Here is a 12,871-nt window from a genome sequence, read left to right as displayed (position 1 = left end):
AGACCGATTTCAAATCTACCATTTATGTCGAAAATACTAGAAAAGGTAGTGTCCTCCCAACTATGTTCATTTCTACAGAGATATGGAATATATGAACAATTTCAGTCAGGATTTAGGCCCCATTACAGTACAGAGACTGCACTTATCAGAGTTACAAATTACTTGCCCTTATCATCTGATCGCAGCTGCATTTATCTTCTAGTGCTTTTAGATCTTAGTGCTGCCTTCGACACGATAGATCACAACATTCTCTTGAATAGGCTGGAGAATTATGTTGGCATTAGTGGACTTGCATTAGCATGGTTTAGGTCCTATTTATCAGACCGCTACCACTTTGTATGTGTAAATGAGGAATTGTCAAATCAAACAAAAGTGAAGTATGGAGTGCCACAGGGATCAGTTTTAGGACCTCTGCTTTTCTCCTTATATATGCTTCCCCTGGGAGACATTATCAGGAATCATGGAATAAGTTTCCACTGTTATGCCGACGATACCAAACTTTATATTTCTTCTAAACCCAATGAAAATTCACAATTCTCCAAATTAGCAGAGTGCATCAATGAAATCAAAATACTGGATGGCCAGAAATGTCCTTAATTCCGACGAAACAGAGGTACTAATGATTGGACCAAAAACCTCTAAAAATAAGCAGCTGAAATATAATTTGACTCTCGATGGATGTACTGTTACATTGTCTTCTTCATTGTTATATCAGCCAAATAACAAAGGACAATGCATCTATGTAAACTTCTGCAGTTAATTCAGGATGGACTTCAAAGACATAAGTCATTAATCTTAAAGTTCAAAAAAAATATTTTATTTTTATTTTTAAAACACTGGACCTTAATGCTTACAAATTTAAAACCATGACTTGCACTGCACACAAAGTGGTGTGGCGTAGTGGACTAAAGCACTGAACTGGTAAGCAAAAGGTTGTTGGTTCAATTCCCACAGCCACCACCATTGTGTCCTTAAGCAAGGCACTTAACTCCAGGTTGCTCCAGGGGAATTGTCCCTGTAATAAGTGCACTGTAAGTTGCTTTGGATAAAGCGTCTGCCAAATGCATAAATGTAAATGTAACTAATATTGGCATTATATTCATGTTGTTTAGCCAAAGGGGAACTGGCCCCCACAGTGAGCCTGGTTTCTCCCAAGATTACTTTTCTCCATTAACCAACATCTTATTGAGTTTTGTGTTCCTTACCACAGTCGCCTTCAGCTTGCTCACAAGGGTTCTAAATACAATTATTATTTAATTATTTAATTTCTATACACATTTTACAATTTTATTAATCAAACTACACAATGATCACTGTAAGACATTACAGATATTATAGTTTCAGTTCTTGTTTTTGTTAATGTATGATTTCCTGTAAAGCTGCTTTGAAACGATGCATGTTGTGAAAAGCACTGTACAAATAAAAATGACTTGACTTGACGCCTTGTGGTGTTTGTTTTGACACATGAGACTACACAGCATGGAGCAGAACACTTCAAATGCAGATTTAAAACATCAACAACGAAAAGGTATGCATACAGTACACTACAGTATACGCTGTCATATCATTATAAAGTAATTAATTTGTTGACTAAATGCTGCATTAGTAGAGAACAGCAGTAAGTTTACTGAGAGGACGCTAACATCAAAGCTAACCTCAAGCGGTTATAACAATGTGACAAAAATACACGCCCACCCAAATGTTTAAATGTCACGACTGTTACCATCAATTTGCATTAGTTTATATCCAGCAGGTCACATTTATGCATTCGTTAGTCAGCTAAGTTACATATTTAAAGCTAGTGACATGAGAAAGCTAATTAATATCTTAATGCAGCCGAGAGAAACTTATAAACAAATCAGAAACGCATCTGATTTCAATTAAAAAATGTTATCCTCACTGTAATATGATGACTTCAGATCGATCACATTCTTGTGCTAAAAAAAGGTAGACACAGTGCAACAAATACAGTTTAACAGAAACAGGTGTCTCAATATGCTTTTAAAGTTCTTTTAAAAGCTCCTGCACGAGACCCTGAATAAACAAAAACAAAGTGAATCAAAGACGTTCATCTAACGCACGTTTACGCAGAAAAACAAATGGATGGTTGCAAAAGCGTTCGATGTGAACTGTGAACGGCCCCTTACAGTTGGTGGAGGTCTTTGGCCATTGCGTCTTGCTCCCTTATAAGCATTTCTCAGACTAAGCAATAAGTTGTTTAAATGCTTTGTCAGGAAAGATTTTCAACCTGGACATGTGTGTCTCGAGATCCGTTCGGTTCCAGTCTGTTGTGTTCCGTCTGTTTGAACAGCCCCTGGCCTGGGCTCATAGTCTGAGCCGCTTCACCACCAAGTTCAGCAGAATACCACTGCTATCTGTAAAAATGTTGCTACTCTACATACAACTGTACTGAATAAAAAACAATGTGGTATTTCATTATCATGAAGCTTGAGTCTGGAGTAGTAGGAATCAGTGCAAGTGTAACACCATGTGAACTGTCTATTGAAGCGTTTTCCCCCCTTTTACTATTGACTTAACATTTGAGAATACTAAAACTTATTTATTTATTTATTTTATGCACATTAGTTGAAAATGAAATGCTTTTTTAACAGCCAGGATAGGAATGTTCTATGCCAGTGTTTCCCAAACTGAGGTGACAATGGGGGTATGCGAATAAAGAGATTTACCGTTCTTTTAATTTCATCACAGTCTAAAATAACATTCAAACCCAGTTCATGTATTTCTCACTGGCAAAAATAATTTTGTGTGCCCTCTAGTATAGAAACACCATAATGGTTTTGTCATAAAGGTCAGATAAATATGCAATGAAACAACCCTATCTTTTGCAGTTAAGAAATAATAAAAAATCTACTCATGCATCGTGCGTCACACATCTTTTTTCGCGAGCCAAGAACACTGCTAGGTGATGTAGCTTAGTGATAGCAAGTAAAATTGATACTTCACTGTTTTACCAGACTCGCACATGTCAGCCGTCCATGATTTTAGCTTGTCTGTTTGTTTGTTTTTCACAGTTTAAAACATAATTTGTATTTAAGGTTAGATGTATTTTTGATTCTCATGGTATAATTTCATAAGCTTTGATGACAGGTGTCAGACATCCGGTGCAGCCAAATAATTTTCCACATTCACACACAGTAATTTTCACTCACATTCGCTCACACGCTGGTAAGCCCAACTTAGTTATCGGTAAAATGTTACGCTGGTAAGCCCAACTTAGTTATCGGTCGACCTCTATTTAAGACTGGTTTCATGAAAAATAAAAAAATGCACTGACACCCAGCGTTAAAAATGTTGCTCAAAATAGCTATTTATCATAACTGTGGTGTGGCCAGTGAAAATATTGGCAGGGGAAGCAAAAATATGACCCATCTGGACAAGCAGGAAAAATCCTTGTTGAGCCCTGCATCTGATTCGTTTAGAAGAGCATTTAAATATAAGGAGCAACTAGACTACATGTAAAACATCAACGAATACAACATTGAAATGCGTTAGCAATGACTATTTTATCACATATTTATCACATTTTGGCTTTTAAAAAATGAACAAATCCATGTAGTCAGTCAGTAAATAAGATATTATATTTCAAATATTTTTTGTTACATGTTTATTGTTTAATTGCATAATTTGTACTAGTGATTTTTAATGGCCGAGGCCGATATACCCTGCCGAGTGCAGGGTGGCCGATAGGCCGATACAATGCTGATATATCACACAGTTTAATATAGTAAATAACATAAACATAAAATTGCTAAAAACAAATTGAGTAAATTAGCACTATATTTACTCAATTTCACACTAAACTTTAACTTTGTAGAAAAGAATCTAAAAAAATATTGTATTTTAAATGGTTGATAGCAGTTTCTTCTGATTTCTGTTTAGTCTTCAAATTTTAGTAATGTATTTGCACATGAAGAAATTGTTAATATATTAGGAAAAAGGAAATAACAGTAGTCCAGCAACCATTGATGGCATGTCCACGTTAGCAATTGCATTTTCTACAAAAATACAGAATCAAACCAATTGTGCATACATTGCATAGTGAATAAGACATGAGACACTTATAGCGTACATGAAGTGCTTTTACTTTGAAGTTGCACTCACGCGCTCGTGCAGATCCAGCGCGAGCAGCAATCTCCAGAAAGTTTAAGCGGCCTGGATCGCCTGCTTGGATTGTCACGGACTGACCATCATGATTTGTGAATCAGAGGAACTTTTGATCCTGATCCTGAAGTTTTTGATTCTGGCTGATGGAATACATGCTTCAGAGGAAGATATTAGAAGAGTGCTCAACGGGAAGAAAACGCTTGATTTTCATGAGGTTCGTGAACTACATATTTTTAAATGAGATATCTGCATATTTGCAGATGGTATATAATAGAATTTTTATTGATATTTGCTTTTTATCATTAGAAAAGTGACAGGGAACTGTTGAGGAGAGAGAGGGCGAATGAAACAGGCAAGCACTTTAACATTACGAGCTCAAACGCATCTGCCGTGGCACTGATAGTAACACGATGGCACGTAACAACAAAACGAACCGTGACTGGTCGTTTACATGTCTAATTCGCTTCACATGCAAGTAGGCGATTCTCAGCGCCCTCAAGAAACAAATTGGCCAAACGGGAAAATTTATCGGCCAATGTGATAATTAAAAAATTCAGAATCAGCGATATATCGGTCGACCACTAATTTGCACTACTTACAAGTATTTACATTGATTTGTTTAACACGTGCTAAAAGCCAGTACTGTCTCTTTAACAAACCCAGCATTTCTGTAAAGATCATCTGTAGATGAGCGCATGTAATGAAAGAGACTCATCTGTGCTATGCATAATTAGAATTAAATGATTATTCAATGACAAATGGGTTGTGTGGATCTTGTCTTTGGACACACACATTACACGGAACAACTTTTACTCTCATCTAGGGATGAGCGGATCGATCCTAAAGTATCGATACTTCTGATACTGAAGTTGTATCAAAAATATCGATCCTCACACAAAATATTGATTCTAAAAAAAAAAATGTAAACTAGGGATATTATTATTTGGTTACCATGAACATGAACAATAATCATAAGCTTCAAAGTAAAATAAAATAAATTTTACTAATAAAATGGATTAGGCTATATTAGCAAATACTTGTGCAGGATGGGAACTATCTCTTCTTCTGCTCATCTTAACATGCATGCTGAAAGACACAAGCAGATAAGCGCTTGTGCTATGACAAGACTCGTTCAAACAAGAGGGATCAGTGCCATGCTGAGGTAATGACAGACAGCATGTTCTGGAGTAAATTCACACTAAAATAACAAATCTAAAGGTGGCATTTCTAATGATGAGTTTGTAATTGTTGTCAATATGTAATTAAAGAAATAGTTAACCACGGTTTCACTACAGTAATACTGTAGTAGTAACCATGATTAATTGTGTGATAACTATGGTTTAACTAAATACCATGGTTAAACTATAGTTACTGTAGTGAAACCATGGTTAATTTCTGTAAGGATAAACAAAACAGAAGTCTAATAATTTTCTGTTTAGGCTCACAAATGTAAAAAATAATAATAATAATAATAATAATGACTTGAGTTATGACTAAAAATAATATTTTAAATTACCCGTTATATCCCAAGAAATCGCCAAAAAATCTATTTAATAGAAGAATCGGTATTGGTATCGACGATATTGGAAGTTGAAATTATTGGTATCGGATCTAAAGAAAATAAGTGGTATCGCCCATACCTACTCTCAACATACAGTGAAAGAATCTTGCTACTGAATACTCCACAAAAATACTACACAATTACTGGTGAGTGAAATATGAACATTTACCAGCCAGTTGCCAAATACATACATTTTAGATGCATAGCGCAAAATTTGGTTGCAAATGCAAGCGATTTTCTCTCATTGTAGTGGAGGGTAGAGCACAGAGTTAATTATCAATCTTGGGATTTGAGAATTGATATCGAGAACGTTCAAACGAAGATCACAATGCATAGGAAAATCAATATTTTTAACAAACCCTATTTCCAGGTAACACCCAACGATAACATGGACCAATGGCAGTGTTGGGCCTCATGTATTCAGATAGAAGACAAAGGCAGGCCTAACACAGTCATAAAAACCTAACTCAAGCCCCCACATTCCAAGTCGTAAATCTTACTGATAAAAATCGCGCCAAAATCAAACAAAGGGAGTCCAAAACAGACTACAAATCCATGAAGCCTTGCTCACTAAAGGATCGAACTCTCAACTCCTATTGGATGAGGCACACAACAGAACGTCACCTCAAACCATGACATCATCAGGAGTTGAAATACCTCTGAAATGCTTTCGTGATTCACTTCCAGCGACTTTGTTCACCGAATATAGACGTAGTTTATCGCTGCTCTCAGGTGCAACCTCGTGGCACAAGGAAGTAACGTCCGACTTGAAACTGTGGCCATACAATCGCCATCTCGCTGGACGAGTTGAGGTCGCTCTGTGTTCAAACGAACACTCTAACGGATCCGAAGGAGACCGCCGAGCAATTCGCATCTTCATCTGTTTGCCTACAGAAGTGAAGAGATTAAAGATTTCTCTTCCATCTTCAATCAAGTCGACATTTCTGAGTTCTCCGCCAGCCTGCCGAGAATCAACAGCCGTACCGCCTGCCGACAGAGCGAGGAAACGGCCTCCCGTCATCACCCGAGCCTCAAGGAACCGGGTCAGAGTTAAAGGACAGAGGAAAACACATTCTACCTGTGTCCTCATGCGATTCAAGTAAGAGGTTTACGTCTGACCAGAGATAGAATATTATAGTGTGTTATTCTTGTGTTTCAAGGTTTTTGCTTGTACAGTTTACGGACCGCCATGTCCGCTCATTATTAATACTCAGGGTATTAATTATCACAAATTTGTTTTGCTGTATTGTGGTCCAACCAAATTGGATTGTTGTGCAATTTCGCCATCGCGGATGAGACAGAAACTGAGTTCATCCATTAGAGTCAAATAACGCAGGACTTTTATGAGCCGTCCACCACGTCTCTGAGTGATAAACTGACAGCTGTTTTCTCTCCCACTATCGCAAAATCGGCTTTAGGGCTGTTCACTTCTCTCTCTCTCTCTCTCTAGTACTAACCACACACACACACATACACACACACACACACACACCTAATGTGTTATAGGATTATTTTGATTTCCATATCTAATCATATCACTGTTTAGTTTGTAGTTGTAAGTCGGAAGTTTATTGACTGCATTGTATTAATTATTAATTGATATTACTGCATAAATAAACTTTGTTTATATTACAAAGAGAAGTGTTTTGGTTTGTTTTGCATACGCCTGTGTCGTGCTGACGGGATGTCAGTGCTCGGATTCAAAACTTCATTCATTGTTTTTTTCCCGAAAATCGATATTCTTCGGATGTCGATTTTCCTAAGAAAACTATCTAATATTGACACTGTTTTACTATCTGGTTATTAGTCCCTGATTCCAGGGTGGTGCCCGTCAATGTTAATCCTTATTAATATTCTATTGATTTCTGATAATTGATAATTATCTTTGATGATTGAATTTGAATGATCAATAAGCTAGTGTTAATTTTAATTAATGTTTCATCGATGTTAACAATTAACGATTATCTTTGATAATTGTTGATTTAAAGGATTTAAAAAAAAGCTAACACTGATTCTCATCAATGTTCTATTGATTTTAATAATTAATAATTATCTTTGATAATTGTTGATTTAAAGGATTTTAAAAAAGCTAACACTGATTCTCACCAATGTTCTATTGATTTTAATAATTAATAATTATCTTTGATAATTATTAATTATTGCTAATAACCAAACTTGCTCCTAAACGTAGCACACTACATTTACTGGAGCCCCATATGAGGTTGATTAATTTAAATATTAATTAATAGCTACAGAAATAATTATTAATTATTTCTGATAGTAACACTGATCTAAACAACCAGTAAAGCCCTACAGCAGAAAGAAAGTGTTTAGCAGCCGGTACAAAGTTTTCCTGAAAGTTTGCGCTTGCGAACTGTAACGAACCACCGAAACATACTCAAAAACACCTTTGTTTTTGCCAGATTTTCACACCCATTCGTTCTTCGGTTTTCTATGAAGTATGCAAAGGCCCTGCCCTTTACTCATAAATATGTATGGCCAAGTCATTTCTGCTTCAGATTAGTTCAGGGTGATGAGATGACATTACCTGTGCAGTGGTGATCTGCCCAGGGGTGGTGCTAGTGGGGGCAGCAGGGCGGGCAGCTTGTGATTGGGCCTGCATCTGTGCCAACATCTGCTGTGGGATCATCAACAACTGCCCACTGTCACTACGCACCAATACCATACCTGGAAGGACAAAAACAAATACATGCACATAAAGAGACAGGGTTTAAGTGTGACATCAATTTCCACTTATTCTTTCCTGCTGAACTGACTGAAGTCAAGTGTAAAATCTGGCAACCATGCCCTGCTTAAAGGCATGAAGAATAAACTGCACAGTTGGTAGCCTATATTTCTACAGCACAGTGAGAGCCCTACACACTAGTACTGTCATTCTCTCATTACTGTGTGAACTACCGGATATGTTCTGAAAAGAAACTGTTGGTCAGAGGATCCAGATGGCCTCTAAAATCTGTCGAGTATTTCGTCTGACCAAAAAAACCAGCCAGACAACAGACTTGTCAGAATGACCAGAGCATACAGCCAAAAGGAAAAATCATACAAAAAAATAAATAAATAAATAATAGCAAGATTTGCATTTCCTGCAGGAAATACTAGTGCTTGCTAAGCAGGGAAAAGGTAATGATTAAGTATTTGGTAAAATGATAAAGAAAAGAAAGGCTGAGGAATGGCAGACAGAAAAGAAGAGAAAGGTGAGAAATAGATCAATATTTAAGTCCTTTTTTCTTATCAACCGGTACGTGGCTGAATGTGAAACAGAAAGTGTAGCTTGTAAGTAAAAAAATACTTAAATATTGATCTGTTTCTCACACACATACCATCATATTGCTTCAGAAGACATGGATTAAATCACTGGAGTCTACCTTTATGTCCCTTTTGGATCTTTAGAGTTCTGGTCACCATTCACTTGCATTGTGAGGACCAACAGAGCTGAAATATTCTTCTAAAATTCTTAATTTGTATTCTGCAGAAGAAAGAAAGTCATACACATCTGGGATGGCATGAGGGTGAGTAAATGATGAGAGAACTTTTGGTGAACTATCCCTTTAAAGGAACAGTTAACCAAAAAATTACGTTTACACACCCTCATGTTGTTCCAAACCTGCATACCTTTCTTCCACTGATTAAAACAGAAGATGTTAGGCAGAATGACTGTCTCAGTCACCATTCACTTTCATTGTATGGAAACAAATGCAATAAAAGTGAATGGTGACTGAGACTAACATACTGCCTAACATCTCATTTGGTGTTCCATGGAAGAAATAAAGTCATAAGGGTTTGGCACAACATGGTGGTGAGTAAATAATGACAGAGTTTTAATTTTGGGGGTGAACTATCTGTATAAGAGCAGGTTAAGACATCATGCCTTTTATTAGAAGATCTATAAGTGAAATTCAATGGGATATTTTAAAACTTATTATTAGGCTAATCTTAAAGTAAATTTTCCTTGTAAAACTACATAAACATAGCTCAGACTGAATTGATCTCTAAAGAAAAATGTCTTGTTTTGCAAGCACTGTGATAAATGGCCAGACTAGAGTCCATCATTTTCATCAAGTTCTGTTACTATCAATGAAAACTTAAAAGGGAAGGGACATAATTGAGCAAATACTCACATGATTTCTAAATGAGCGTAACAAAATGTTACTTAATATTTTCAGGAACTATAGCTGCTCTACTGTTGTCTGCACCTGTTACATGTGTTGTCATGAGCGCGCGCGAACTAATAACTACAACGCGCGCACCCACTATGTTGTGCACATGATCTCCTCGAGAATGTCTGAGGGTCAAACAAAATCTAAAACTTCCTCTACAACACAGATAGTCATTCTTAAAGTGCATAGTTTCACAAAGAGAGAGTGAGTGAGTGAGTGAGTGAGTGAGTGAGTGAGTGAGTATACCTGGAGGTAACTGGATGTTTTGGATGTTCTGTCCCGGGCTGCTCTGGGGGAGTCGGGGCGCTAACACCTGTGGCGTAATGGTCCTGATGGCAGGACTGGATACTGCTGCAACAGTTGCCGGAGCTGCTGTTCTCGCAACTCCCTGAAAAACAACACCCTTGGCCACCCCAGGGTTCTGGAGCTGCGGTCCGAGAGTCATGCCGCCGGGGCTGATATTCTGCGCTGCGGGTTGGATGATAGTTTTAGGGGACTCGGACTTGCTCGGTACTCCTGAACTCACAGACGCAGGAGTCTGGTTCATCAAAAGAGGGGCTGTAGTTGTAGTAGTAGTTATTCCCGGTGCTGGCTGGGTCGCTACACTAGCTACAGTCGCAGAAACGGTGTTATTATTACTCCCGTTAATAGTTAAACCGGTACCAGCAGTTTGCATAGATGGCCTGACAACTGTCACTGAGGGTCCACTACTTCCAGAACTGGATGCTGCTGGCGCAGCGCTCTGTGTATTCCCGTAAGAAGACTGTATCACTGTGTTTGGGCTTGGGGCGACAGTCGCGTTTGCATGTCCTTTCGCCACCCCGGGCCCGTTATTGACAACAGGGACAGAAGTCGAAGCGTCGGCTGATGATGATGATGTTTGGCCACTGGACACTGGAGTGCCGCTTTCAGTGTGCGGATCCATTGCATTGCCTCCGTTCAAAGTTTGCACTGAGGACGTCCCTTTCTTCACTCCGTGGCTTGGCAAAGTAGTTACCATAGCATTGAGAAACACTGGACCGGGTTAGCTGTCTTCCATTTGTGCACATCAGCTCATGAAGTTTTGATTCATCCACTGAAATCACTCTTTCCCTGTAGTTGCTTTGCGAAGTAGAAACAAACGTGAGTTAAGGGGGGAATCTCGTGTCACAATGTCAATAAGGATTTGACAAGCGCCCTTGTCAGCTCAAGTCCACTAGTAACAATGATATTGGGAGAAATAATCATGTAAAACACTTTAAGACTAGCTGCTTCCACTATGTTCACATGTACAAGACTCGCAGCAGTCGGTTGAGCTCGCAAAATGTTAACATTAGCTAGTTGAATTGCCTCTTTTCCCGGAGTCAGCGGGGTGATTTCCAGCTGCCTGGGCGCTTACCTCAAACTTATTGTGACAAAGTCTGGTAACGTCTAATCTAATACAACTTGAAGTTTCGATAAAAAGTTTCTTGCCCACTCTTTTAATACAGAAATCCTTATATAGCAGGTCAAAGCCTGCCGCCATCTTCGATGTGCACAGTGAGGAGCTTTGGACAAAATGACAATGCGCATGTGCGCAGAAGCGGAAACGTCATTACGCTCGGATTATGAGGTGCTGCCATTGGTTGTATCCCTACGTGGAGGCGGGACATGATAAACGTCAGTTGATTCTGGCGGAGCGCGGTCAGAGTCGGTCTGACTGGGGCTGTCATCGATAAAAGGGCCTCGTGAAGTTGAAAAACAACCATTGATTTATAAACAGATTGCTCTTAGGTATATCTAGTGGCACTCTTACCGGTTATGTGTTTGTCTTAAAGCGCGTAGAGGCTATTCTGCGAACTTCTCAGCAGGCTGTCTTCCCCCCAAGATGGCCCCGTGTTTTGAAGCGTCCGTTTTGAAAGCGTGAAAAGGCGCCACACCTCTGCCAGCCTGACTGACCAATGTAGAGGGCACGCATGCTACTGCATTATACTGTAGATAACGATACTGGAGTGCCATAGATAGTCCAAAGGTTGCTTTTCAACCCCTTTTGATTTACGGCATCCTCACGTTTGTTTTGTTCAATGGCAATATTCAATAATATTTTTTTAAATCACGTTTAAAATGTGAAAAGTGCAATGCGCGCGCACGCACACACACACACACTCATATATATATATATATATATATATATATATATACAGCTGAAGTCAGAAGTTTACATACACTTAGGTTGAAGTCATTATAACTAATTTTTTAACCACTCCACAGATTTCACATAAACAAACTATAGTTTTGGCAAGTCGTTTAGGACATCTAATTTGTGCATGACATGAGTAATTTTTCCAACAATTGTTTACAGACTAAAGAAGAGTGTTTCACTTTTAATTGACTATATCACAATTCCAGTGGGTCAGAAGTTTACATACACTAAGTTAACTGTGCCTTTAAGCAGCTTGGAAAATTCCAGAAAATGATGTCAAGCCTTAGACAATTAGCCAATTCGCTTCTGATTGGAGGTGTACTGAATTGGAGGTGTACCTGTGGACACATTCTGTTTCCTATTGATGAACTTATTTTGGCGTGAAAAGTGCAAATCAATCCCAAAACAACAGCAAAGTACCTTGTGAATACGCTGGAGGAAACAGGTAGACAAGTATCTATATCCACAGTAAAACGAGTCCTATATCAAATCCCTTTATTGTCACTCAACCATATACACATGTGCAACAGTGGGTGAAAGTCTTGGGTGCAGTTCCAAGCAACATAGCAGTTAATGATAATTACAATAAACATCTGATTTACACATAACACAGTTTACACATCTTGTCACACAACACAATATACAATATACACCCAAAAATGTATATGAAGTGTTGTGTTGTGTTGACATTCAGCTATTGGTTGATAGTCAGTTGCCAGTGTGTTATTAAGAGAAGTACAAAATGTGAGTCCAGTCTGAGGTTAATAAAGTGCGGTGCTTATATATGTATCTTGAGCTATCAAGAGTTCAGAAGTCTGATTGCTTGGGGGAAGTAGTTGTCATGAA

General features: G+C 38.4%; 1 protein-coding gene across 3 annotated transcripts in view; it reads right to left on the bottom strand.

The window, feature by feature from the left end:
* The window catches only part of LOC127428279 (transcription initiation factor TFIID subunit 4-like), a 28,131-nt gene extending 16,476 nt beyond the window's left edge, over positions 1–11,655 (bottom strand). Inside the window, exons 1-3 of one of the 3 annotated variants that reach the window (XM_051676523.1) lie at positions 11,639–11,655; positions 10,111–10,965; positions 8,235–8,374 (exon numbers count right to left, since the gene is read on the bottom strand). In XM_051676523.1, the coding sequence (XP_051532483.1) occupies positions 8,235–8,374; positions 10,111–10,864 (894 nt within the window). In that variant the 5' untranslated portion in view covers positions 10,865–10,965; positions 11,639–11,655. Of the gene's footprint in view, positions 1–8,234; positions 8,375–10,110; positions 11,586–11,638 lie in introns of those variants that run through there. The other 2 variants (XM_051676522.1, XM_051676521.1) reach the window with 2 other exon arrangements.
* Positions 11,656–12,871: the final 1,216 nt, after the last annotated feature.

This window comes from Myxocyprinus asiaticus, chromosome 37 (genome assembly GCF_019703515.2).
Source record: "Myxocyprinus asiaticus isolate MX2 ecotype Aquarium Trade chromosome 37, UBuf_Myxa_2, whole genome shotgun sequence".
NCBI classification, from domain to species: Eukaryota; Metazoa; Chordata; class Actinopteri; order Cypriniformes; family Catostomidae; genus Myxocyprinus; species Myxocyprinus asiaticus.
The sequence above is the reverse complement of the archived record's forward strand: the minus strand, read 5'-3'. Positions and strand labels throughout refer to the sequence as shown.